The 27,153-nt window shown below is 37.6% G+C and overlaps 1 protein-coding gene across 30 annotated transcripts in view; it reads right to left on the bottom strand.

The window, feature by feature from the left end:
* Positions 1–27,153, bottom strand: part of NRXN1 (neurexin 1) — a 1,248,790-nt gene that overhangs the window by 1,135,211 nt on the left and 86,426 nt on the right. For 20 of the 30 annotated variants that reach the window (XM_073339185.1, XM_073339187.1, XM_073339205.1 and 17 more), the window contains exons 3-5: positions 7,307–7,324; positions 2,230–2,259; positions 1,429–1,440 (exon numbers count right to left, since the gene is read on the bottom strand). In XM_073339185.1, coding sequence (XP_073195286.1) covers positions 1,429–1,440; positions 2,230–2,259; positions 7,307–7,324 — 60 coding nt within the window. The remainder of the gene's footprint in view (positions 1–1,428; positions 1,441–2,229; positions 2,260–7,306; positions 7,325–27,153) is intronic. The other 10 variants (XM_073339213.1, XM_073339188.1, XM_073339200.1 and 7 more) reach the window with 5 other exon arrangements.

Here is a 27,153-nt window from a genome sequence, read left to right as displayed (position 1 = left end):
CATACATAGATATATATCACAACATTATGCTGTTTGTTGCATGATGCATGCTGTGTGCAGGATAGTCTATGGACTGATTTTCGTAAAAATATGTTTCAAAGACCACATAAAACGCTCCAGTATTGTAAAACATGTATTGTGATACAGATGATGCCCAAGACAGCTACCATTTGCTGATCAAGGAAGCTAGAGTTACAAGGTAATTAGTACAAACTATAATGCAAAGTATTAAGAACAGTTTCTTCTTCCATTGGTTTGAAACATTTCCTAAAACAAGATTCAAAGCTCCAGAACTCATATAACCCTTTAAATATTGTGCCCTGGGTATAATCAGATGCACACTCTTTTAAGGCGGGCTGATGTGAAGAACTATAATGCACACCATAGAACTATTGGTGCTAGAATTACAGTTTTGTGTTACACGTACACTCTTTGTTCCAAGGCACGCAAAGTGTGAACACATTCAACATGCTTCTGTGTTGTCTAGTTTGTACTGTAAAATACAACCAGAAAGCCAAAGCATAGGACACATACCAGGAACAGGCACTTCCTGACACATGCTCACCAAAAAGAGTAAAACTATATTATAATGATCAATAAGAAAAAAATTAGTGGCATTTAGTATGTGCAGGCTAATTTCTCAACTTAAATAAAAAAATACATACTCGATGGTCTGAACTAGTACACCGGGAGCAGAAGTTGGTATTTCTTCAGAACATTAAAATTCTTGATATTATTGCATATGTTCTACATCAGACTTACCAAGTGACGCAATGAAGTACAGTATACCTGGCTTGATCTGTTCTCATATCAAGAAAAAGAAGGGGGAAGAAAATCCAAGAATAAAACCGTACTTTGCTTTGTTGTCTGTTCCTCCTCATCTCTCCATGTCCCATTCTCACTTCAGGCATGTCAAAGCTAATATTTATAAGAAAAATCTTACAGATAAACAGGTGACCAGCTCATAGCGGGGACTTCTTGAAGTCAGTGCTATTCATGCTTAGACTTACATCAAGGTATGGATTGTCCCTGGACAGATTTCCTCCTTTCTGTCAGTGTCTGGTGACATTGTGCTTATGTCTGTCTAATAGTGTAGACTACTATTCACTGAGAACAGGAGCATTCATACCTCAAAAGGGGACTGTTAATTCATCCTGAACATATACTATAATTTTAGGTTAATTTAGTATGGCTATGTACAATTGCTTTAAATCTCTCATAAAAAAGGTAAATAAAAGGCACACTTCAAAAAGCAGGTCAAACTTTTAAAAAACCCTATTTTTCCTTACCTTGATGTTCAGGACGTAATTTTGTAAAAACATACCTACCTTAGATTATCAGTGCAAAAACCTCTAAATACATTTGCATAACTCAGACATAATTTAAAGTATACAGATGGAATTTAAAAGAAGGAAAATCATGTAATACCTTTACTTTTACCTATGGATTTGATGAAATGGTTCCATGAAGAAAGCATTTCCAGACAAAGAGAGAATAAAGAAGAGGAGAGAAACAACAGTAAGAGTCATGAGTATATGTAAATGCAATAGTATCTGAACATGAAAAGAGAAAGCTTAAAGTAAGTGTTTAGAGACAAATGGAGATGCAATCAGGGTCATACTGGGAATTTAGTTTATTTGTTCCAATCATGTACATGCAGAGGAACACAAAAGTAACTCATGCTTTGTTAAAAAAGAGTGACACAGAACTAACAAACAATGGCTAAAGAGGAGAAAAACATTGATTTCATTATGTTGCAAAACTGTATTCTCAGCATTCCAGAAGCCAGGAGCAGGTGCTTTCTGCAAGTTTCCAATCAGCCATGCATTAATGTAAATGGACTCTTCACTGGGTACAATATGACAAACTGAATATCTTCTTTCAGAAGCTATCTGGTGAGTGCTCTTGTGCTTCTTTTGTCTTTAACAGAATCACCCATAATTATATTTTCTGATAAATGCATGGAATTTTCTCAATACCTTCTTATCTCTCACTTTTGTCAGTTATTATATTGTGAGATTGGGGGAGGGGGCACAGAAGGAACAAAGCTTAAGGAGCAAACAAATATATATATAATGAAATAAGAAAGTTGTGACTAAAATTATGTGTTTATTTGCAGCCAAAGATAGCTTTCAAGCGTTTGCCCATCATTTGCAGTGATGGATTCAAAGCAGCTACAGAACAAGAAGAAACAATGAAAGCAGAGTGGAAAAGGAACAGAGCCCATACCTTGGTCGCCCATCATCAGGTGCGCCAGACCTTGAAGGGAAACAAGAGCACAGTCAGCAATGAACAAGGGTGCATGGGAAGGTGGTATTGCCACAGTGACAAAAATATTTTGTGACAGGCGTCTGTTTCCTATAGGATGTCTGTATCACAGAGGAAAATCAAAGAGCATTTTTCAACCACTGGTTGGAATGCTTTGGGGGCAAAGAGTAATAGAACTGCAATTCAAACATTGGGTAATGCTGCATTGTATATTTCTTCTATGTAATAGTTAGAATGAGAAAAAATAATAAGAAAATGATTTCAACCAGTTCTTTAAATATTTCGTATGTCTTTGATTAGATTGCTTCTAATGCTTTCACCAGGAGGACTTTCTGTCCTCTAGCTGTTAAATTACATTAAAAACATGGAGAAGTGTAAACCTGAAAAATGGGCTGGGTCTGATCTTTTTCCCCTCATCAAAAATGAGCATTTTAGATAATTAAATAAAATAACTTCTTTGTGACACTGAGATGACAATGCAAGGAATGTCTCCTTATTTGTGTGAAACACAATGGCAGAATAAGTTTGTTCCAGAGGCAGCAAATTAAATATTAAATATGCAGTAGAAGGTTTAAAAAACAAAATCAAAGTGATAGCATTTGAGACTTGAGATCTTTAAAATTTGTGCAAAATAAGTTGTGCTTCAACTACATATCCGAGATCACACTCAGTCAGACTTGTACAGGTCAAGCTGCATTTCCAATCAGGCGACCTGTAACTTTAATCATTCAGTCAGGGTCTGATTTCTTGAGCCTCCAAGCCAATAATATTCAATTCTTTAGCCAAATAACAAAAAGGTGCATGCAGCCTCACGAAGGACATTTTGATACAGAAGAAAAGAGCTAGTAATATAGAGACAGTATATAATATTCATTTTTTTCTGAAATTTAAAGAATTTCAAATTTTACATCTAATTTTTAAAACTGATTTATTCTTCATAACATTGGCTTTACTGAGACTCATTTTTAAATGTATTAATTATTCACATAGATTAGCTCCAATTTTAATAATGTAATCTTCTTCTCCAACAACTCTAGAAAATATAGTATATTATTTTTCTTTTTGCAATTATAAAGCTTGATTCACACAAAGAAGGTGTGCAATAGAATATGCTGGTTTTTACTGGAAAACAGACTTCCTAGAGAGTTTCTGCTACTTCTAATTCACAAAGAAAATTAGATGCACAAGTGAGTTCTATTATAGGAGTTGGGGAAGTTCAAAGAAGATACTTCTGACTACAATAAATCCATATTACGATTTGAAGAATTGAAGGTATGTCAGCTTAAATCACAAGCAGTGTTCCCATTAAATGAACAATGGTTTCCAAATTGAAAGTCTTCCTGAAATACCAGTTTTAATATATGAGCCTTCTCACAGTGAAATCTGTTAAAGCAAAACTCTGTTTAGTGGGCTCTAATACCTGAATTGACCCTCTCTTTACAATTGACCCTCTCTTATACTCTGTTCTCATTTACACTAGGCTAAACTAAAATCAACAGAGTGATTATGGATTCACATCAGTGTAAATGAATGCTGAATATGACCCATAAGTGTTGCTTACACAACTGTGACACAGTTGATGTTAGCAATGGTAGTAGGTAAATAAGGCATACATGTTTCTACCTCCATGTTGTGCCCTGTCTGTTCCAGTCATATTGCAACTGTGTGAGACTTGCCAAAAAATTCTGGTGTAGATAGATCTATGGTGAAGCTTTACTTCACTCAGTGAAGTTTCACTGTTCGAATCCCCTTGGAATGTGGCACTATATGACTACCACTTCCCGACCACCTCAGATCTAGGTTTACATGCTCATCTTTTCTACTGTACTGCCAAGAATAATCGGAAATCCCTTACTCTTGATCCTGCAACAACTGCATTCAACATGGAGGGAAGAGGACATTGTTGCTATACTATACCTTCTTGTGGGGAAAACAACAGGGAGATTCTTTTACAAGCTTGACCTTCTATCAGGACAAAATATTATGGCAAAACTTTAATTGATCTAAATAGGCCAAGATTTTGTCATATTACAACTAGTGACAAAAAACAAACAAACAAATCCCACACAACAGCTTTACCGCTGTCCTCAGAATCAATATACTTACTAATATGATGCAAAAGAGGTTGTCTCATTGTCAGTGCCAAATAAAATATTCTCATGTAATTTAAATAAATATAAATTACAGAAAGGCCCATTGAAAGCATCCTAGAATTTTCCTGAATTTTAACAGGTCACTTACAGAGCTGTTTAAATTAAAAAAAGAAGTAGACGTCAAAATGAATATTCCCTGCTCAAATAGTACCGCCATTAACAAATTGGAAAAATGCAGTCCTATTTGTGGCCTCTTTATTCCTCTAAAACTGATTGTATTTTGTTAAATTTGCATTTTATTGTATTTGTGAATATTGTATCAAGCAGTAAAATTACTTATACTTACTTGCTAACTGGGGATAATGATACTTACCTCAATATGTAAAGCTCTTTGAGATCTCTGAATGAAAAGGGCTATAGAAGAGCTAAGTATTGTTATTATATTGCTTGTACAATCTGCAGAGTAGTTAATTCAATACAGGTGAATCTAATGATTACAACAATCACTGTTAGGTTTTCAAAAGTGTAGTCAATACAAAATAGAGAACATTTTAATGGAGTCCAATAAAACACGGTAATCAAACAGGTCATCACCTATAGGCATACCTTCAGAATAATTACTTGTGCACCACAAGTTTACAAGCAAAATTGTAAAAGCCTTTTCTTTGTGAATTAGGAATAAAATGTCCACCAGGAATGCATTTTATGTGGTTGCTTCTCTCTTCATTTTGAGCTGGGCACCAGAAAAACACATTTAAAGTATGCAGAATGGGTCAGGGGAAGTGGATATGAAAGAAAGGACATTTTCATAATTTAGTGAGTAAGTTACATGCAGAGCACAAACCACAGGGAATTCAGAGCACAACAGATCTTCAGTGAACATACTTAGCCTCTGTACAACTTTAGTAATATTAATAAAAAGAAAAGGAGGACTTGTGGCACCTTAGAGACTAACAAATTTATTTGAGCATAAGCTTTCGGGAGCTACCGTTCACTTCATGCCGATGAAGTGAGCTGTAGCTCACGAAAGCTTATGCTCAAATAAATCTGTTAGTCTCTAAGGTGCCACAAGTCCTCCTTTTCTTTTGGTGAATACAGACTAACACGGCTGCTACTCTGAAACCAGTAATATTAATGGAATTTCTTCAGTTTATAGCATGGATAAATTTGTCTCTTAACTTATTAAAACTAAATATATGTCTGTCTACTTATATACACCTAATAATTTTGTAAGGCACTCAGATACCACAGCAATAGGCATAATATAAAAATGTAAACAGAACTAAGTCTACATGTGTAGTCCCCTTTTCCTTAACCAGAAGTCTGTAAACACGTCCAAGGCTATGTTGGAGTAAAGTTATGGTTGCAACTTTGATCAAATAATCTAAGAAAAGTCTGGATTAAGTCTGTTATTCTGACTTTAATCTGAATAGATAAACTGTACTTCTTTGTCACCAAGGCATAATAATTCTGATCTACATCTGGAACTCACATTGACTTCAATGACTTTCATTCATGGATCAGCTATAGAACTGGATCCCTATTTTTCTACTTCCAAGCTTTTCTCAGTCTGGGTGCCAGTACCAATGTTACTTTAATGATTTTTAATGAATTTTAATAAATTGTCACAATCTCAGTAGATACTTTCTTTGATTCAAGCCCTGATCCAATATTTTCTTGAATTGTTAGGTTTCTTGCACTGGCATCATATGTTTACACAAAAATGCCCAAAGCATCCAGACCTGATGAATCTCTGAATACCTTGCCATATATTTGATGTAGAACATGGACAGATACAGAGGGCCACAGTACATTGGATTCTGTATGGATCAGAGCACTACAATGGCTCACTGCATACATGTACTGCAGGGACATTATGCCACAGATCCACACATGACCAGCCACTTTGCATACCAAGAATCCTTAAGAAATTGCTGATTTTAAAAGTAGTTTGAAAAGTGTATTAAAAGAAAATAAATGTCTGTAATGTTGGTTCTCGAATTTAAAAATGGACCAACTATTTTTAAAATAAATAACCTTGGACATGAACCTTGTATGCAAAGATTAAGCCCAGAGAGAATTTTTTACAGGTATGGTTTGTAAAAAGCACCTGAAAATATTGGTTTATAATGCAGATGACAAAAATGACTGCCAACAAAACTGAGGTATCAAATAATGTATTAACATACTGTACCTTTAAATACTATGATACACACATGTACACATTTCTACCAGCTAACCAATTTACTTACCAATATTCTGGCTAGATGGCCTTTGTGCTTTAGTTTCCATTGCCCTGTGTCTTACTTTCTTTAAGGGAACTTTATTAAATACCAATATTATTATTAAAAACACACACCTCTTATTTTCCCAGCGTGAAAAGGCAGAGCTGTTTATGTTGGAAACTTTGACAAATCAAGCTTTTCTAAAGCATTGTACTGAAAAGGATAATACAGTAACTGATATTTGTAATATAAAAAAGAAAAGAGCTTTCTCTGTTCCTAAGTAATTAAAATATATCTTTAACAATGCATTAAATTCTTTATGATGAGGAGGAATTATGTTCCACATTGATCAGACAAACATTATCTTGTATCATTTTTCATACAGAACACTCAAGATTTCTGTAAACCTGATGGGTGAATTTGGTGAGCAATTCACACTTTGGATCTCAGTCACATAGGTATAAATCCTGAGTAACTCCATTGTTTAGTAGAGTTATTCTGGATTTACACAGTATAATAAATCAGGAATTTGGATTTGTTTTATGTTCTATATGGAAAAAAATCACACTGAATCAGTCAACCTGAAAATCTGCATGAGGAAAAAAATGCAACTTACCGTGTTTAATAATATGCGTACCATTATAATACTAAGCACAAGGGAAAAACACTAAGCACAAGGGAAAAATAAGAGCTTAGGAAAATAAGGTAGAAAGCACCCACCTTCCACATAGTTGTCTTCTGAAAGCACATAACAGGGAAGGAGAGAAAAGGAAAACATTCATTAAGCAGCATGCAGACTGGAACTTGCCATTGCATGTCTTCATCATGCAAGGCATCAACACAACATGCAAGTGCTCCATAGCTACCATCCGAAGGGGAAAACATAAGCACCAGGGAAGCAGTGTTTCTTCTATTCAACACAATTTACATGATATAAAACAAAATAATTCCATTTCCTCAGTGAAGAAACTGTAAAGAGTCTTTTGCAGCTCTTTGTGAAGCAAGTTCTACTTATTTAATCAGAAAGTCTTCTCATAGGTCTTTAGTTAGTAAATAATTAAAAACTTCTGTGATAGGAATTCTAACTATATTTTCCCCTGTTTTTACAATTTAAATTTTTCTTAATGGCTTATAAAGCAGAATATTTTAAAGAGATTTAACTAGCTATTTTTGGTTTTACAATATGCTGTGAAACATTTAGAACAGCCAACACAGCCAAATCTCTCATTCTAGTCAAGGGGACAAATCTTGTAATCAAATATGGCAAAATTGTCAGTGAAGCTGGTGGAATGAGCAAGGACTGCAGGATCAGGTCCCATTATTTATTGACATCAGACAAGTCTTAAAATTAATCCTGATTTTTGGCCTGGCAGAATCAGTAAAAGGCACAATGCCCACAAATATATAGTGTGATTTTTAAAACATCAAATTACTTTTATACTGTATTTACAGAATCATGCCTTATAGGCAGATCCTGCAATGTGAGGAAGTTAACAGAATTTGTCCCCAATTAAGGCCTGCCACAGCTAACAACAACAGGACATTTTGTCTCAGGCCTGACAGTGATTGGGGGAGCACTCAATAGAGAGCACTCAATAGAGAGCTTCCCCAAAACCTGTTTGGGGAGGTGGGGGCATGGATTGACTCCCAGCTGGTCAGTCGTAGGGGAGAGTTGGAACTAATGAACAGGTGCAGCATGCTGTACTGACTGGGAAGATGTACCTCCACCTCCCTCGAGCTCTTCCATCAAGGAGGAAGCTTAGGGGAGTGTTTCTCTGCTGTCCAATTTGATTCTGATGGGGAAGAGGATGGGAGAAGGTAAGGAGGTTCCAGAGGAGATAGGAGAAGACTGCTAAGGCAAGATGCACAGGGGAAAGAAGGGGCAACAAAGTTGATGAAAGGAAGTAAGAGCTGAGGAATAACAAAGAGACAACAAAGAGACAAAGCCTAAGGTGGGAGAAGAGAAAAAAGGAAAAGTGGGATTATTACAGCTCTCCCTTTCTGTGACTTGTCCTGGGTTTCACAAACCCTTGCTACAGAATAAGGAATGAGTGGGGAATGCAGGATTTGACCCAGTTCCGTTATAAGTGGTTGTTTTCAGTGAGAGTCTTTTTGATGGAGCTAACTTTTAAGCATCTGTTAAGAGACACAACTGGCCCTGATTTTGATCTAGTGCAAATCAGGAACAATTCTACTGAATTAAACAAAATCAGGCGCAATACTGTGTTTTAATAGTTCAGCTCCTGATCTATCTCAGAATGCTTAAACTTTCATAATAACATTCTCTATAAATTAATATGCCACAAAATATTACAAATCTTATATGAATTATATTGTATGCGAATAAATTATGTTATATTGTTTTATAACCTTCTTTATTGCAGCACATGAGATGAATATACTTAAAACTACAGTGTATGGGTTGCCACTATTTGAGAATAACTATTTTGAACATCCAATATTTAGGGCTTTAGTCCTGTCTGAATTCATAGTTGTAAAGCTCATTATTTTTAATGAAAGTTCTATGCCCATATAAGCAGAGAACATACTTGACAAACTGTTCATTTTAAATTACTGTAATCATCTTCTCCATACATACAGCATCAACTCAGACTTGTAGAAACTCTGTGCCTGTAACTTCAGTTTGCCATAAAATTGCAGTTGATGTATAGTATCCATTACATGCATTTAGGAAAATAAAAAAATGAAAAAAATGAGCATGAATAGGAGGATGCTAGTTGTAAATATATATAAAAAATAGCAAGATCCACAAATTATATGAGGACAATGAGAAAACGAAAAACTTATCATTCCATAAAATACAGATTTTTCCCTATCCTCTGTTGCAAATTCTAATGATATTTTGTTTGTTAAAATGACTTATTTTATAAAGAATTCTATTTAACAGTGTAATTCTTTTTAGTGCAAATATTGTTTCCTTCCTATTAAATACAATAAAAAAGCAAATTAAACAAAAATAAATGAGTAACTAAAATAGTATTATACCTTTAGTCTACTTCTTTGTAGTACAAATGTATAAAAGATACCAATATTGTGATGACTTGATATTCTGAGATTCTTTTTGGCCTGCTCTATTTAGCTCGAGATATATGTAGTTACAATAAATGAACTTGCAGGCCAGCTCTGACTTTATTAAAGTCAGATGGAATTCTGAAGCTGATATGCCTGAAAGCAGGCTCCATGTCTCTGAATATAGGACTTTGCTTTATACTAAGCTCCAGCTCATCAACTGGTATACACGAGACTAGTCTATTGAAGGCAATACAGCTACTGATTTATGCTAGTCAGGAATCTGGCCGTAAACATTTAATTGTGTGAGTAACCATTCAAAATAGTAGCCCATTAAACTGGCGTATCTTAGTTTGATTTTTTTAAATAAAATTTGCATTAAAAGTGTTGAATATTGTCCAGTAAACAAAACAGTATGGAATATATGTCACCAAAAGACATATGCAATAGTAAGCTATTTCTCACACCACCAATAAATGAATCTGTCAGGGTAATTTCAACATATCAGTTTGGGAGCTTAAGTTAAAGATTTTTCATATCAACAGCTTGATAACAACAAAATGTGTGTGTATGTGGGTAGGGGGAGTCTTTAAATGGGTAAGACATTTGTCAAGGGTTTTCTATGTCAGATTAGCATTTTATTGATGTTATTGTTATATAGTAACAGATACTGGCATGGAGACCATTACACTTCTATCTTGTGGCATGTATGTAATACTAACTCTTTGTCTAATTGTCCTGATTCCCATCCTAGTTTGGTGTGTGTGTGTGTGTTTGTCTTTTAGAGTGAGACATTGCCTAGTATTGTAAGCACAATCTGGGGAATCAGAAAATCCTAAATTCTAATTTTGTTCCTTTCTCATTTTGACCTTAGGCCAAACACAACACAAGTCCAATCATAGAAGATGTAAAGTGTGTCCCGTGAAGTGCTGAGCACCCTAAACTTACAGTGAAGTCAATGAGATTTGAGAGCATTTAGTACCATACTAAAAGTGCTCAGCATCTTGCATAAAAGGACCTTAACCTCTCTGCCCATATTTCCCCTTCAGGAAAATGGAAATAAAAATTGCCTTATTTACGGAGATGTTGTGAGGATTAGTTAGTTCATGTCTATAAAGCATAAGTGTTAAATATTATTCTTGGCAATATTACACATAGAAGGAATGCTAATTTACACAATTTAATATAAACATATAGAATCATTCAAATCTCCACTGGAATTCGAGTTGTGTCATGTTGATATACTCCTTTAGACACAATGAAAGTAAATCCACACCACTAAAGTAATTGGAAATATACTATCAGGGTTCCTTCCCCACTTTGAACTCTAGGGTACAGATGTGGGGACCCACATGAAAGACCCCCTAAGCTTATTTCTACCAGCTTAGGTTAAAACTTCCCCAAGGCACAAAGTCTTTGCCCTTGGATTAGGTAAAACGTTGCCACCATGAAGTGTTTTTAGACAAAGAAAAGGGAAAGGACCACTTGGAGTCCTATTCCTCCCAGATATTCCCCCAAGCCCTACACCTTCTTTCCTGGGGAAGACTTGATAATAATATCCTCACCAATTGGTACAGGTGAACACAGACCCAAACCCTTGGATTTTAAGAATAATGAAAAAACACATTTTCTAGCTAGATTACTTACTAACTTTACAGGAGTTGAAGGGCTTTCATCATTGATCTGTTCCTGACAAAGGTATCACACAGACAGACAGACAAAAAACTTTCCCCCCCTCTCCAGATTTGAAAGTATTTTGTCCCCTCATTGGTCATTTTGGGTCAGGTACCAACGAGGTTACCTTAGCTTCTTAACCCTTTACAGGTGAAAGGATTTTTCCTCTGGCCAGGAGGGATTTTATAACACTCTATACAGAAAGGTGGTTACCCTTCCCTTTATATTTATGACATATACCCACTTACCTCAGGTCTGAATTTGAGCCATTAAGATTATTTACTTCACTTAAGCTTTTACATTTACCTTCACATGAATACAAAGTGGCCTAAATAGTGGCATTAAGCCACACTTCTGTAATACTGGTAGTGCAGACATGCAGCACCACAAACAGAGCTTCAGGGGGTACTGGGTTTCAGATAAGCATAATGGCCTCTCCTGGAAACTGCAGACTCCAGGCCATGCTATGATGGTCCAGTATACACTCCACTCCATATCTAGCAAGCTCTGGGCCATGGTCTCACCTCATCTCCATCCATTTTGTACAAACTAGCCTTGAGAGCTGGGCAAGGGGATGTGAAGACTAGCAAGTTGGGCAGGAAGGTCCAGACACTATCTTTATAGCAGACTAGACAAATATTACATTTTTTGTAGATTGAGGAGGGGGAATGGAGGAGAAAGGTAAAGACCCAGCAAAAACTCCAGCAAGGTGGATCCAAAGCTATTCTCCTCAAGAACTTTCCATTTGTGCAATGAGATGTAGTCCCCTGGAAAACAAAATCATGCTATATGAGCCAGGACTAACTCTCATCCTTATCAAGGTTGTTTCATCAATATCTATAAAGAGAATGGGTATAAATTCCACCTCATGTTTGGCACTTTCTCCTCTCACATCCTTGCTTCAATTTGTCATTTAGATTGGAGTATCTTCTGTCTGGACTTTCTTACTTTCATGGCACAATTATGTCTATGGCACAGAACCAGATACACAATTGGTGCCATATCTAGATATATTTTCAGGCCAGATTTTCCTCACATTTGCACTGGTGTAAACCAGAAGTAATGGTACTGAAGTCAGTGGAGCTACACCAGTGTAAAACTGGTGTAAAGGAGGAGAGTCAGGCCCATTACAGTCAAATGTTAAGTCTCCCTCAGCCACAGTGATTCATCCCCCTCCCCGAGTCTGTCACATTCACCCACATTCACACTCATCCTGAGGGGACCCTGTGTCTCAAAGAGCAGCCCTTCTAGGCTGCAATGGAAACTTGAACCCTGAGGAGCCTCTCCTACTAGTTACTGGGGTGGGGGTGACTTTGCACATTCCCTATTGCCTGGTTGTACAGCATTGCCTCGTAGGCTTAACTGCAGCAATTGAATCCAATTTTCTCTACCACCACAGGATGGCTGCAGAGGCAGGAGGAGCTGAAAAGACCTGTGGTCTCAACAACAAAGAAAGAGAACAGACAAGCCTTGCAGGGAACCAGCCCATTAGCCTTGCTGTCTGGTAGACCAGTCTGAGCCAGATCATTGCCCCTTCTTTACTCAGCCACTCTCTTGAGTTCAAGGACTCTCTTTGGGCTTAGCCTCCACATGTAGGGTCCAATGGCAAGATAAATTCCTTGTGCCCTCTTTTTCCTTTGTGTACCTATTTGGGGTGGGCACTATCTGGGCCTGTATATGCCACATGTTATTTCATGGCACAAAAGCCCCAGAAATCCTGCTGTGGACAATCTTACTTTTAGTTTAAGATGTTGGAACACATTCTGCTCTCCATTATGCTGGTATAAACCCAGAAACAGTCCATTGACTTCACACACTTAGCCAGATCCTCAGTTGATGTAAATTGGCATAGCTCAGCTGAAGTCAATGGAGCTATACCAATATGCACCACCTGATAATCTGGGCTACTATCTTCTATGGGGTTATTTCAGGTTACACCAATTTAGCTATGAGCAGAATCTGGCCCATTGTGTATATAATTCACAACCATAGCCAGGCCATCTCTAATTATTTTACCACTTTATTCTCTGTTTCACTGATAACAAATAGGAATTATTTATTACATGATTTGTTTATGATTTAAAAATAATTTAAAATCTGTTCATGCTTCATGGAAACACTGAGAAAGCATTTATCTTTCTTAGAAATTAATTCAATTATTGGTATTATGGCTATGTCAGATATTTCATTTTTTTCTTCTAAGATATTAACACTTCTGCCCATGCACAGTGCACAGGATTTGCCCGTTGTGCAGCTCCCTGCGTAATTTGTTCCCCACTCAGAAGTGTAATGTTGTTTCTGACATCACAATGGGCAGTATTGAAGAGGAATTCAAAACCACAGAAAAGATTTATAATGTTATGTAAGAGAATCAGCAGAAGGAGCAGAGGAGGGGCTCTTATAAAATAAACCTTACTTTGCTGTACATCTTGCAATAAAAATGAGAGGGAAATAGAAAATGTGATATATAGGAAGTGTTATTTCTAAGTAGAAGATTTTGTCAAAGGATGATGTATTCATGTTTCCTCTATATCTATATGCAGATATAATTGTACTATAGGACCATCCCTTTTCCTACCAACATTTCTTTCTATGGATCTGTATTAAAAACTGTGGACTAGCCCCTAAGCTGGTATGAATTAGCATAACTCAGTGGTTCTCAAACTTCATTGAACCACTACCCGCTTCTGACAACAAAGTCACTACATGACCCTGGGGGGAGAGGGGGCCACAGCCTGAGCCCCCTGCCCCAGGTGGGCATGAAGCTCAGGCTTCAGCTTCAGTAAGTCTAATGTTGGCCCTGGAGACCCCATTAAAAAGGCATCATGACCCACTTTGGGGTCCCGACCCACAGTTTCAGAACCACTGGCATAGCTCCATTGATACCCATTTACAGCAGCTGAGAATCTGGCTTTCTAAATTTGACACTAAAACTATTCTATTTTAACAGTGACTTGTGAAAATAATGGGAAAGATATTTTAAAAATCTTAATACCAAATTACTCTAAAGCAATAAACTGATGGATGCTTGCCATTAGTACAGGTCTCTTCATGCGCTGTTTATCTGAAAAATTTCCATTTGAAAGTTTTTGATTCTTGCCATTAATATAAAGGGAAGGGTAACCAACTTTCTGTATACAGTGCTATAAAATCCCTCCTGGCCAGAGGAAAAATCCTTTCACTTGTAAAGGGTTAAGAAGCTAAGGTAACCCTGCTGGCACCTGACCCAAAATGGCCAATGAGGGGGCAAGATTCTTTCAAATCTGGAGGGGCCAGGAGAACAAAGAGTTTGGCCTGTCTGTGTGATGCTTTTGCTGGGAACAGATCAGGAATGCAGCCTCAGAACTCCTGTAAAGTTAGTAAGTAATCTAGCTAGAAAATGCGTTAGATTTTCTTTTGATTAATGGCTTGTGAAATAAGCTGTGCTGGAGGGAATGTGTGTTCCTGTTTTTGTGTCTTTTTGTAACTTAAGGTTTTGCCTAGAAGGATTCTCTATGTTTTGAGTCTGGTTACCCTGTAAAGTATTTAGCATCCTGATTTTACAGAGGTGATTCTTTTACCTTTTCTTTAAATAAAATTCTTCTTTTAAGAACCTGATTGTTTTTTCATTGTTCTTAAGATCCAAGGGTTAGGGTCTGTGTTCACCTATGCAAATTGGTGAGGATTTTTATCAAGTCTCCCCAGGAAAGGGGGTCTAGGGCTTGGGGGGATATTTTGGAGGAAGATTTCTCCAAGTGGTCTCTTTCCCTGTTCTTTATTTAAAACGCTTGGTGGTGGCAGCATACTGTTCAAGGACAAGGCAAAGTTTGTACCTTGGGGAAGTTTTTAATCTAAGCTGGTAAGAATAAGCTTATGGGGTCTTTCATGCAGGTCCCCACATCAGTACCCTAGAGTTCAGAGTGGGGAAGGAACCCTGACAATTCTGAAATGAATTTTAAGTTTCAAGTTGCAATACAAAATATATGATAATGATAAATAATAAAATCATCCATATATGGGGCCTGAGTCTGTGCCCAGTTGCCTCCTCTCACGGAGGGTGGGGGGGGGAGGGGGGAGGGGGGAAGGTGAACAGGGACACAAACGTCTCCTTAATTGTTTCCTCAGGTAAGTAGTGTTTGGCCCCTATAGAACAAGATTCGGGGGCCCATCCACAAATCCTGCAAATTCCCCACAGGCACAGCGTGAGGCTGAAAGGGCCTGATCCAGTGGGCTTTGACTGCAATGGGCTTTGGATCTAACAGGACTGCCATTCCTAGCAGCATCCAGGGGACTCCCCAGTGCAAAGGGTGGAAAGACAATATGGCTAGGGCTATATTATCTTTCCCTAGGGAACTCCACCGGGCTAGTGGTGGGATTATGTACTTCTCCCCTACCCCCAGCTCTACCTCCTGCTTTCCTGGCTATTCTACTTCCTGCCCCATATAGATCCCTCATTGCATGGAACACCCTATGAGACGCCTAGAGGAAGAGAAGGAAACTACGACAGAAGCAGCTGGCTTGCGTTCCCATGCAGGATGGGATACAAGGCTCTCCTTCAGACAAGGCTCTCCAAGGCACAGTTGGACCCTGTGATCTCACTTACAACAACTTTACACAAGGATAAATCAATTAGGCCCAATCAGTTACACCTCTATAAATTTGGAGTAACTCCATTGACTTCAGTAGAGTTATTTCAGACTAGGTTGTAGTCACAGAATGGGGGACTGTATCCTAGAAAGCACTGTCTTTGAAAAGGACTGAGATTTCTTTGTTGTTAAACAACTGAACATGACCTCCTAGTGCAATGCAGTGGATAAAGAACTAATGCAATCCTCTGATGCATAAGCAAAGAAATATCAAATACAAGTACAGAGGTGGTATATCCTCTATATATGGTGTTAGTGAGACAATTACTGGGATACTGTATACAATTCTGGTGCTCACAGTTGAAAAAGGATGTGAAACAATAAAAGAGAGGTTCAAAAATTGTTACAAAAGTAATTCATGGTCTGAAAAATATGCCTTAGAATGAGAGACTTAAGGAGCTCGTTCTATGGAACATATCAAAGAGAAGATTAAGAGGTGCCTGGATCATATCTATACCTACCTATGCATGGAGAAGATATTTGATACTGGAGGGCTTTTTAACCTAGCATATAAAGTCATAACAAGATCCAATGGCTGGACGCTGAAGTCAGCAAGGTTCAAACTGGAAATAGGAGAACATTTTAACAGAGAGGAATTAACTATTGGAACAGCTTGTAGTAAGTTCCCGCCCACTTGGAGTCTTTACATCAAAACTGCAGCTCTTTCTAAAGTATAGGTTGTAGTTCAACCGCAAACTTAGGCTTGAATAGAGACTGGGAGTATCTAAGTCATTATGCAAGGTAACCTATTCCCCTTGTTTTTTTCCTACCCCCCACCCCAGACGTTCTCGTTAAACCCTGGATTTGTGCTGGAAATGGCCCACCTTGATTATCATACACATTGTAAGGAAAGTGATCACTTTAGATAAGCTATTACCAACAGGAGAGTGGGTTTGTGGGGTGGGGTGGGGAGAAAACCTGGATTTGTGCTGGAAATGGCCCAACTTGATTATCATACACATTGTAAGGAGAGTGATCACTTTAGATAAGCTATTACCAGCAGGAGAGTGGGGTGGGGGGAGAGAAAACCTTTTGTAGTGGTAAACACCCATTTTTTCATGGTTTGTGTGTATAAAAAGATCTTCTGTATTTTCCACAGTATGCACCCGATGAAGTGAGCTGTAGCTCACGAAAGCTTATGCTCAAATAAATTGGTTAGTCTCTAAGGCGCCACAAGTACTCCTTTTCTTTTTGCGAATACAGACTAACACGGCTGTTACTCTGAAACCTATTTTTTAAGAGTTTCTTTCTTTTTTTTCTTTTCTTTTTTTTAGCAATAGAAACCAGGGAGTGAAATCATGGTCTCATTTTAGTCAATGGAAATTTTGCCATTGACTTCAGTGGGGTCAGGATGCCACTCTAAGTGTGTGTGTGTAGGGACACAGGGCTCCAGAGAAAGTCAAGCTCCAGGCTGCAGCCCATAAGAAAATCTCAAGTTTGTCAATTTCTCATTGAAGGCACATCTGGGTTCTTCTCACCCACAACTGAGGACAGTTCACCAAACAAACAAGGAAACAAAACTAACTAAGTTCTTTCTTCCATTTCCAGGATTTAAATTTTGTGAGAACTTTGTTTTTAAGGATCCTTTTATTCTTCCGTCACCAGCCAACCACTCTTTACAAATTCCTCTCTTTTACATTTGGCAGCTCTGCCCTTTAGCTTAGCTAAACCCCAGCTGCATTGGTTCTCTTTGTTCAAAGGAACAAATGGAAGTTAAACACTCAGCTCCCACTGGGAGTTGGGCACCTAACTGATACCTGTGCCTTGGAACATCTCCCCCTTAATCCCTACAGGTCTTGTTTCATACCATACAAACGGGGTAAGAAAACTGGGTCATTGGGTCTGGCCCTGTTTGGACAACTGTCCACAGTTGTCTAAGAACCAGAGGGGTAGTATATTCTGTCACATGCTTCTCTCTGTAGCATTATTATTGCATTGGGTTTCCTCCAGCTGTTACTGAGCTGTTTTGATTGCTTGATACAAATAAGATTTTCTCAGCTTTCATTAGTATAGTCTTATGAACAAAGCTAATTGTTGTGGCAAGGATAAGAGAGCTCTGTAGCAGGCTGGAGTAAACTGAGTTCTGTAGCAGTTATGTACGGTGATGTGGGTATTTCCATTTCAAGAGTATTTATTTTTAAAGTAAATCATGAAATAAAAGTGAATTAATCAAACCAGAGTAATTACTTCAGAGGATGTAATGGCAGCAGATTCTGGCCCAATACACCTGATTCTCCACCGCTTTGTGATTTGTGCTCTACACCTACATTTACACCTCTACAAAGTGACTTAAAACAAGGCAGCCCACCATTTGGGGGACCCATCTTACACCCAATCAGCCATCCCATGACTAGAAGCCACAGGAGAACCCACCTGTCAGCAGTGGTGCCAGCATATGCCATAAAGTGACCAATCTGTCACCAACATGAACACTTTAGGAATAACTGATGCTTAGCAGAAACCACACGAGGTGTTGCAGAGGGAGAACCATGTTCAGCTAGGAGGATTAGGGTGGAAAGATTGATGAACTGGCATGAGTGCGTGATACAACTGATGCATTTGGAGGGGAGATGGAAATGAAGGATTTGGAGAAGGAGAGAGATGTCACATGTATTGTTCCCAGGGATGGTAAATGTTTTGAGTGAGCCTCTTGTTAAAGCTTTCTCCCCAGTCTAGTATTATATAGCAAGTGGGCAGACTCCTGCACTTCCTCAGCATTGCAATGCCTAAGTCCCCTTGTGAATCAAGCACTTTGTCTGAGGGTGTTTGGGAAAGGCACCTTTTCACAGGCCAACACTCTATGTTGAAACCCTTTTGATACCTCCTGGACAACCGCGTAGAAGTTATTTCTAGCATCTAGCTCTTGAACCACGACTGCTCCCATCTCAGGTACTGTGCAAGTAGAACAGCTAGCGGGAGCACAAATTTAAGGGAGCTGTATTTTCTGGAGGTGAGGGGATGTCTGTGAAGAGATAGCCCAGTTATAAGGGCCAGTGCTTTCTTTCTTGACAGATCACAGGATCACAGTTGTCCTCACATTTTGAAAGCTGTGATACATGCCCCTCTACCCCAGCTCCTCCAGGATCCTTTGTTCTCTTCCCAAGGATTTTACTTCTGAAGCATATGTTTTGGACCTAAGCCACTACTCTATCACTATTCTACTGCAGAAACTATATTACCTTAACATCAGACCAGGATAAAACTTGTCTTTTGGAATGTTACCTTAAGGCAGTAGCTCACCATGCTAGCATTCTACCGGAGTGCCAGCAATGAAGCGTCTCTGATCCCATGTGATTTCCAGAAGCCACAGAACCACTTGGAGCTGGCAAACTGGTTTGAATTTATAGATTATCAGATTTTGGCTATATTAAGTAGAAGTGGTTTAGGATTCCACTGCAAGGAACAATTGTGTTAAAATGGAATCAAAAGCAATTATAATAATCCCTCCCTAAAAAGCAAAAAACGCTGTAGTATATATTTACATGACATCTAACAGAAAGATTTATAATGAACTTCAGTAGTACTGAGTCAAAATGCAGAGTCTTGTAAAAAACATAAAAAGAGCAGCTAGGTTTACGTAAGTATGCAGAATAGCTGAGGATGTCATATCTCACTCATACAGATATACTTTTGAAAGTATAAGAAAGTATTAATACTAATTATTCTCTTCCTCCATCTATACAGTTGGACTTATAGTAGACTGATCACCTGGCATAACAGCTAAAGGAGTATTAAAATATTATCAATAAGTATTTAAAATGCTGAACTGTTTCTAAAATAGTTTCTCTCTGAAATATTTGTCCTAAGCACAATATGTGGACGGCATCTGACCCAAGCCACTTTTCCAATGAGCAGGAAAACTATCCTTCAAGGAAATATCTCCCCTTCAGGCAGGGTGAATGCCACTGAATAACACTGTTTGTTTAAAAAGACATTTCTGATGTTCCCAACAGGACAGGTGGAATTTTAATGCTCTGAGGGTGGAATCTTGGCCCATTGCAATCAGTGGCAAAACTCCATTGGTTTCAATGGGGCCATAATTTTACCCCAAAAGCCTATCTATATCACAAATGTGATTATAAGAATTATGTTTATGAAAGCAGAAAACAGAACGCATACTATGTGGCTTTTGCAGCCAATTGAAACTAACGAGGCTAGCTCACAAACAACCTACAAGTCCATGAATTATTTACAGAGATTTTTCACCAAATAATTCTGCATAATGAATAAATCTGAGAAAATAATTATATGGTAACAGAGAAATTGACAAATGAGAAAAGGGGTGAAATGTTTCAGATAAATGTATTCTTATGAATTATTTGCTTATCTGTGCATGTATATGTGTGTGTGTATATATACACTCACACACATATAATTCACATATCTATTGCTCAAACTGTTTAAATTTTTGGCTCTCTCATGGTAAATATATCAAATAAACAATCAGAAAAATGTAGGAATAATGTTACATTATACAATACACATTATGATACCAGTGCAATGAAATACAACCAATATACTGTATAAATGAATGATAGAATATGATCCAGTACTTTATAGATACAGTTTCAGACAATACACTGAATTTTTTTTATTGAACTAACACAGAAATGGACCAAAATATCCTATTATTCCACCGTGGTGCAAAAGTACAATATTGAACGTTCCAGCAAATCTCTATCTACAATTTCACAAAGCAAAGACTGATGCATATGAAGCTGCTTAAGAAAAATTCTAAGTAAGCAGTATTAATGAATAGGATATTAAAAGTGTTGTGTGTTTTTTTAATAATATTTCAATAAACTGCTGAATTGTAATTACGGTATGTTCCACAACATGTTCAAATAAGAACTGTGTAGAGCCACTAACAGCCTTATAAGTCAGACCATCTAGTTTACAAAGAGTGTAACCTAATTAGTGTTCAATTTATTAATTCACTCTGATTTTATGGCTCACAATGCCTTTGCACTATTTGAAACATACACTTTGTTCAAAACAATTTCAAAATGAAAAAAAAGTAATGCTGGTAAATCACTCATTTTTTTTAAGAAAAATATATTAATATTTCAAAACACATTTCCCAGAACACGCTTGTAATGCATGTGGAGCAGACACCACATTTGACTTCACTGCAAAATAAAAGCCATTTGTCTCCAAGCACACTTTAGAAGATTATCTCAAGTGTTTTTCTTTTATCCCTAAGGCATGTACCTCTTAACATTTTAATAGTGCCTATTTTATCATTTTTCATCCAGAATCCGTTATTAGGACCAAAGTTCTAAAACACACTATCTCCACTGATATTATTTGCAAAACCCTTTTTTATGTTTTTACCACTTTGTTTCTCTGCCTTTCATATCATGTGCCAATGAAACTCTAACATGTATTTAAAAGACATGACAAAAACATAACTTAGGAAATGTTACCATCAAATTATATAAAGAAAACAAAACATTATTTTTAAAAAGGAAGCATGTTTCTTTCTCTTTTCAATTAATAAATACTTCATTTAGTAGTCTCATTAACTTCACAGTACTTAATTAAATGAATCAGAATGACTAAAGATTTAATAAAGAACGAAACAGAACTACAAAAGCCAATGGGAATGGCAGCTACAATATATTTATGGAATTCTTCATGGGTGGAATCCAGGGCCCATTTATGCGAATGATAATCTTTCCACTGACTTCTGTGGACTTGGGATCAGAACCTGGATTCTAATTTGAATTTCATGGGTTATTTACTGTAGGCCATGGGGTTGTGCCATTATTTGGGACAATCAACTCACTCTGAAATCTAACTGCATGCAAATCACTGGCATATTAGGGGTTTAAGAGTCCCCTTATTTTGACAGAGATACGCCAATTATGATAAAGGAGTCTGCTAATCAATAATTTTTAGCACAATGGAAGTTATCACAATGCAGTCAAGATTCCGGTTTACTTCGTAGCCAAAGTGAGCAGGGTGCCCATCTATAATGTGTAGACAATGTTTCTCACTTATTACACCACCAAATTACATGTTGTGGATTAGGTCAGGGTTACTTGCGTCAATAATATATTCAATACTGTAAATTCCCTAGAACAGAAATCTTCATATATTTACATTTATGTGTATAAAAAATATACGACATCTGTGGAACTGAAGTCATTAGACAAAATAGAGAGGACAAATTCTTCTCTTTGTCACATTAGTGCTACCTCATTGAAGTCAACAGGTCTGCAGTATGACTGAGAGTAGAATTTGGGCCTAATGGCCACATTCTAATATAAATTACACAGGAGTAAATCTCCACTGATTTAATGAAGTTGCCCCAGTTTTATACTAGTGTAACTGATATCACAATTTAAGTCAAAACTCTGTTTTAACCCTTCACAAAACATATTTTTAACCAGAATTATTTCCTTTAAAAGTGCTTCATTCAATTAAAGTTATGTATATGTTAGTACATAAAAAGAGGTGAAAAGTTCTGGAAGACAGATACGTGATTCAAATATAAGTTATTCTTTTTTTTTCAGTTGCTCTGTTATTCTGAATATATATTAAAATATTCAAACACACAAATCAAGCCTGGAAAGGATTAGGTGTACAGGTCTAATCTGTTTAGTTACTACACTAATTACATTAATAATCTGGAGGATGGCGTGGACTGCACCCACAGCAAGTTTGCAGATGACACTAAACTCGGAGGAATGGTAGATACGCTGGAGGATAGGGATAGGATACAGAGGGACCTGTACATTAGAGGATTGGGCCAAAAGGAATCTGATGAGGTTCAACAAGGACAAGTGCAGAGTCCTGCACTTAGGATGGAAGAGTCCTATGCACCGCTACAGATTAGGGACCGAGTGGCTAGGCAGCAGTTCTGCAGAAAAGGATCTAGGGATTACAGTGGACGAGAAGCTGGATATGTGCCCTTGTTGCCAAGATCGCTAACGGCATTTTGGACTGTATAAGTAGGAGCATTGCCAGCAGATCAAGGGCCATGATCATTCCCCTCTATTCGATGTTGGTGAGGCCTCATCTGGAGTACTGTGTCCAGTTTTGGGCCCCACACTAGAAGGATGTGGAAAAATTGTAAAGCATCCAGCGGAGGGCAACAAAAATGATTAGGGGACTGGAACACATGACTTATGAGGAGAGGCTGAGGGAACTGGGATTGTTTAGTCTGCAGAAGAGAAGAACAAGGGGGGACTTGATAGCTGCTTTCAACTACCTGAAAAGGGGTTCCGAAGAGGATGGATCTAGACTATTCTCAGTGGTAGCAGATGACAGAACAAGGAGAAATGGTCTCAAGTTGCAGTGAAGGATATAGGTTGGATATTAGGAAAAACTTTTTCACTGGGAGGGTGGTGAAGCACTGGAATGTGTTACCTAGGGAGGTGGTAGAATCTCCTTTCTTTGAGGTTTTTAAGGTCAGGCTTGACAAAGCCCTGACTGGGATGATTTAGTTGGGGATTGGTCCTGCTTTGAGCAGGGGGTTGGACTAGACGACCTCCTGAGGTCCCTTCAAACCCTGATATTCTATGATTCTATGATATACTTGCCTTTTAAGTCTTATATTCTCAAGAAACCAAGAGAGATTTTGAAATACAAATCTAAGTTTTCACAAAAGAAAAGCAAGAAGGGTTCATACAAGGCTGAAGCAAACAGCCAGGAGTATAAGAGAAAAAATAAGTCCACAGTTTTAATGTTACAAAACTATAATAGCTGTATTTCACTAGATTAAGAGCCCCAATGAATTTAAAGCCAATAGGAATTTTGCCATTGACTTCACAGAGAGGAGCCTTAAGGGCTAGAATCTACACAAAGAATGTAGGCATCTTAACACACATTTTTATACTTTTTACATATAAAAGTGACTCCACTCATTTATGTAAATTGGGTATTTCCTCCTAAAATAGAATTTGGTAGTTATATTGGCAAACTGATGACCACATACAAATGGAAGCAAAGACATGAAAGGAAGAGCAATAATATTTGAACATCTTGGGAAAACTGGGGGCATAAGAACGTGCACAATCAGCACTGATTCAGCAGCTTATCATGGTTCTCACTAACCTGGCAGCTTTTCAGGGCTCAGATTTTCCCATGGATGGACAGTCTCTAGACAATTTATAGACTGTCTGGGGCACAAACAAGGTTTTTCTTCATATCAGTCATCCATGTCTTCCCTTTGTACCTATTTTTCTTCCACAAATATATTTATTAAGGCCATTGAAAAAAAAAGTGCACTCTACTGTTTGAGTTACATTACTGTATATCTCTTTGACAGTATCTCAAAGTAAGGATACAAAACCAATTATACTGAACTTTCCATATATCTTCTGAAATGAGTCCTGCTGCAGGGCTCTAGTAGATCTACTGGTTGTGCTGATTGCTTTTTCCCACTTGTAGGGCCAGATGTTCAGCTGATGTTAATTGACAATGACTCCAATGGACTCAAAATGATTTACACTAGCTAAAGCTCTTTTCCACATTTCCTTTTGTATGCTCAGTCATGGTTAGATTCATTAAGGTTTTACTTGATGTTAGAGAACCCAAGTTATTCCTGAGGCCTATTCCCCAGGGTAGATTGGCACATATAGAGAATGGAGAGGAAAGAACTTTGGCTGGTGTTGGAAATGGAGCATTAACTTGTTTAAAGCCATGCCCATAACAATGACCTAGCCCAAGCAATTCCTGGGAAATACACCCTCAGGCAGGATGCTCCTCCATGGAAAATATGGTACAGAGTATATGTAACAAATTAGTGGGTATATTGGCCTCAGTCGTTACAGGGATCTTGCACTGACTTCAGTGGAATATGCATATGTGGAGCAAGTGCAAAATATGGCCCAAAAGTTTGTGCAAATATACTTATTATTACAATAATAAAATATGGAAATCCCTATGCCCATATTTAAAGTGTCCATTGCAGTCTGATATTAGCCAATTTCCATTATAGGAACCATAGCATATATGATGATTTTAGGAGAAAATATTGTACACCCAGCTCAGTACAGATTCTCATAGATTAATAGACTCTAAGGACAGAAAGGACCACTGTGATCATGTAGTCTGAACTCCTGCATAAAACAGGCCATGGGACTTCCCTGAATTAATTCTTTTTGAACTAGACCATATATTTTAGAAAACATCCAGTCTTGATTTAAAAATTGCCAGTGATGGAGAATGCAGGGGAGGAAAAGCAAATGTAAGTTAGAAATGACAGTCAAAGAACTCAAGTATTTTAAGCTATGCAATACATTAGATATGGACTCTAGAGAATATTGGAGAAGAATGAATACACATGGGTATGTGTTCTGAAATAAAGGAGTGTAATATGTTAGACTGAGAATTATATATCGTGATACAGAAGTTCCAGTGATACTTTTAGTCTATATGTGTACCGTACATACAGGCAGCAAGAAGAGTGTCTATACAATTCAATGTTGGAAAGATAAGGTTTTCCTAAAAAATTCAGTTTAAAAGTTATTTAATAGTATTTTTAATTTTATTTTTAAAAAATACTTGCATAATTGTATGTGGTAAATGTAATGATTTGTGCACCAAGTAATTGTGTAATATTCTCTGATTGACTGGGAGAGGTTATTAAAAATTAAGTTCAGGCTTTAAATACATGAGTTTGAGTTTCAGTAAATCAAGAGTCATCAAAAAGGCAGAATGCTTTGGTTAAAAGTGCACGAAGGGTACTGTAAGAAGAAAAAATATGCTACATAATAAGAAAAGGAGGACTTGAGGCACCTTAGAGACTAACAAATATATTTGAGCATAAGCTTTCGTGAGCTACAGCTCACTTCATCGGATGCACTGAGTGGAAAATACAGTGGGGAGATTTATATACACAGAGAACATGAAACAATGGGTGTTATCATACACACTATAAGGAGAGTGATCACTTAAGATGAGCTAATACCTCTTGAATAGAGACTGGGAGTGGATGGATCATTACACAAAGTAAAACTGTGTCCCGTCCCCCCCCCCCCCACTGTTCCTCAGACGTTCTTGTCAACTGCTGGAAATGACTCACCTTGATCATCACTACAAAAGGTTTCCCCTCCCCCCCCGCTCTCCTGCTGGTAATAGTTCACCTTAAGTGATCACTCTCCTTACAGTGTGTATGGTAACACCCATTGTTTCATGTTCTCTGTGTATATAAATCTCCCCACTGTATTTTCCACTGAATGCATCCGATGAAGTGAGTTGTAGCTCACGAAAGCTTATACTCAAATAAATTTGTTAGTCTCTAAGGTGCCACAAGTACTCCTTTTCTTTTTGCGAATACAGGCTAACACGGCTGCTACTTTGAAACCTATGCTACATAATGTGTCTAATATCTAGATTCTGACTCAGTTAGCCTGACAACATTCCCGTGAGCTACATAGCTATTATCCCCAGTTTACAAATGGGAAAACTGAAAGAGAGAGGTTAGGTGACTTACCCAAGATTACAGAGGCAAAATAATGAAGATTCCTTGTGGCATCTTAGAGACTAACACATTTATTTGGACATAAGCTTTCATGGACTAAAACCATTAGTCTCTAAGGTGCCACAAAGACTCCTTGTTGTTTTTGCTGATACAAACTAACACGGCTACCATTCTGAAACCTGTCAGAGGCAATATAGTGCAGATCCAGCAATATTATCCAGAACTATCGATTTTTATACGATCCACTCTCTGTAGGACAATAGAGATTATTATTTTTGTGCATACTCCCTAAAATGGTTAAAATACTGTCACCATAGAAGTACAGATGCTGATTTCTTCTCCAGCTATACTGATTTTTCTACACACAGGATTTCTGTTTTACTTTGATTCCATGAAATCATGGGATGTTCTATGATTCGTCAGCGCAGGGGTTTCCTTCTAATAATCAGTTTTTCAGAAAGGAACTCAGCATCTATAAGCAAAGATCCATGTACTCTGTGGTAAGCTTGACCTACATTCCATGGCTGGGGTCCAGGATTCTGAGGCATTCTAGTTTTGATGACTGGGAATTCTGCAGCAGATTTAGATAAATGTATACATTAGTATTTTATTGAATTATGTATGAAAATGTCATACACTCAGTGCAGCTATGTAATTTCAAATTGCATTCAATAAATTTCATGCAGCCCCTAAATTTTTAATTTTTATGTGATGAGGAATTTTTTATTGAAAACATGTAAATTCATTGCAGAAGTTGTCAACGGTTAAAATGGAGATTTTGGTATCTGGATCAGATATAATCTGTG

Source organism: Lepidochelys kempii, chromosome 3 (genome assembly GCF_965140265.1).
Source record: "Lepidochelys kempii isolate rLepKem1 chromosome 3, rLepKem1.hap2, whole genome shotgun sequence".
NCBI lineage: Eukaryota > Metazoa > Chordata > Testudines > Cheloniidae > Lepidochelys > Lepidochelys kempii.
The sequence above is the reverse complement of the archived record's forward strand: the minus strand, read 5'-3'. Positions and strand labels throughout refer to the sequence as shown.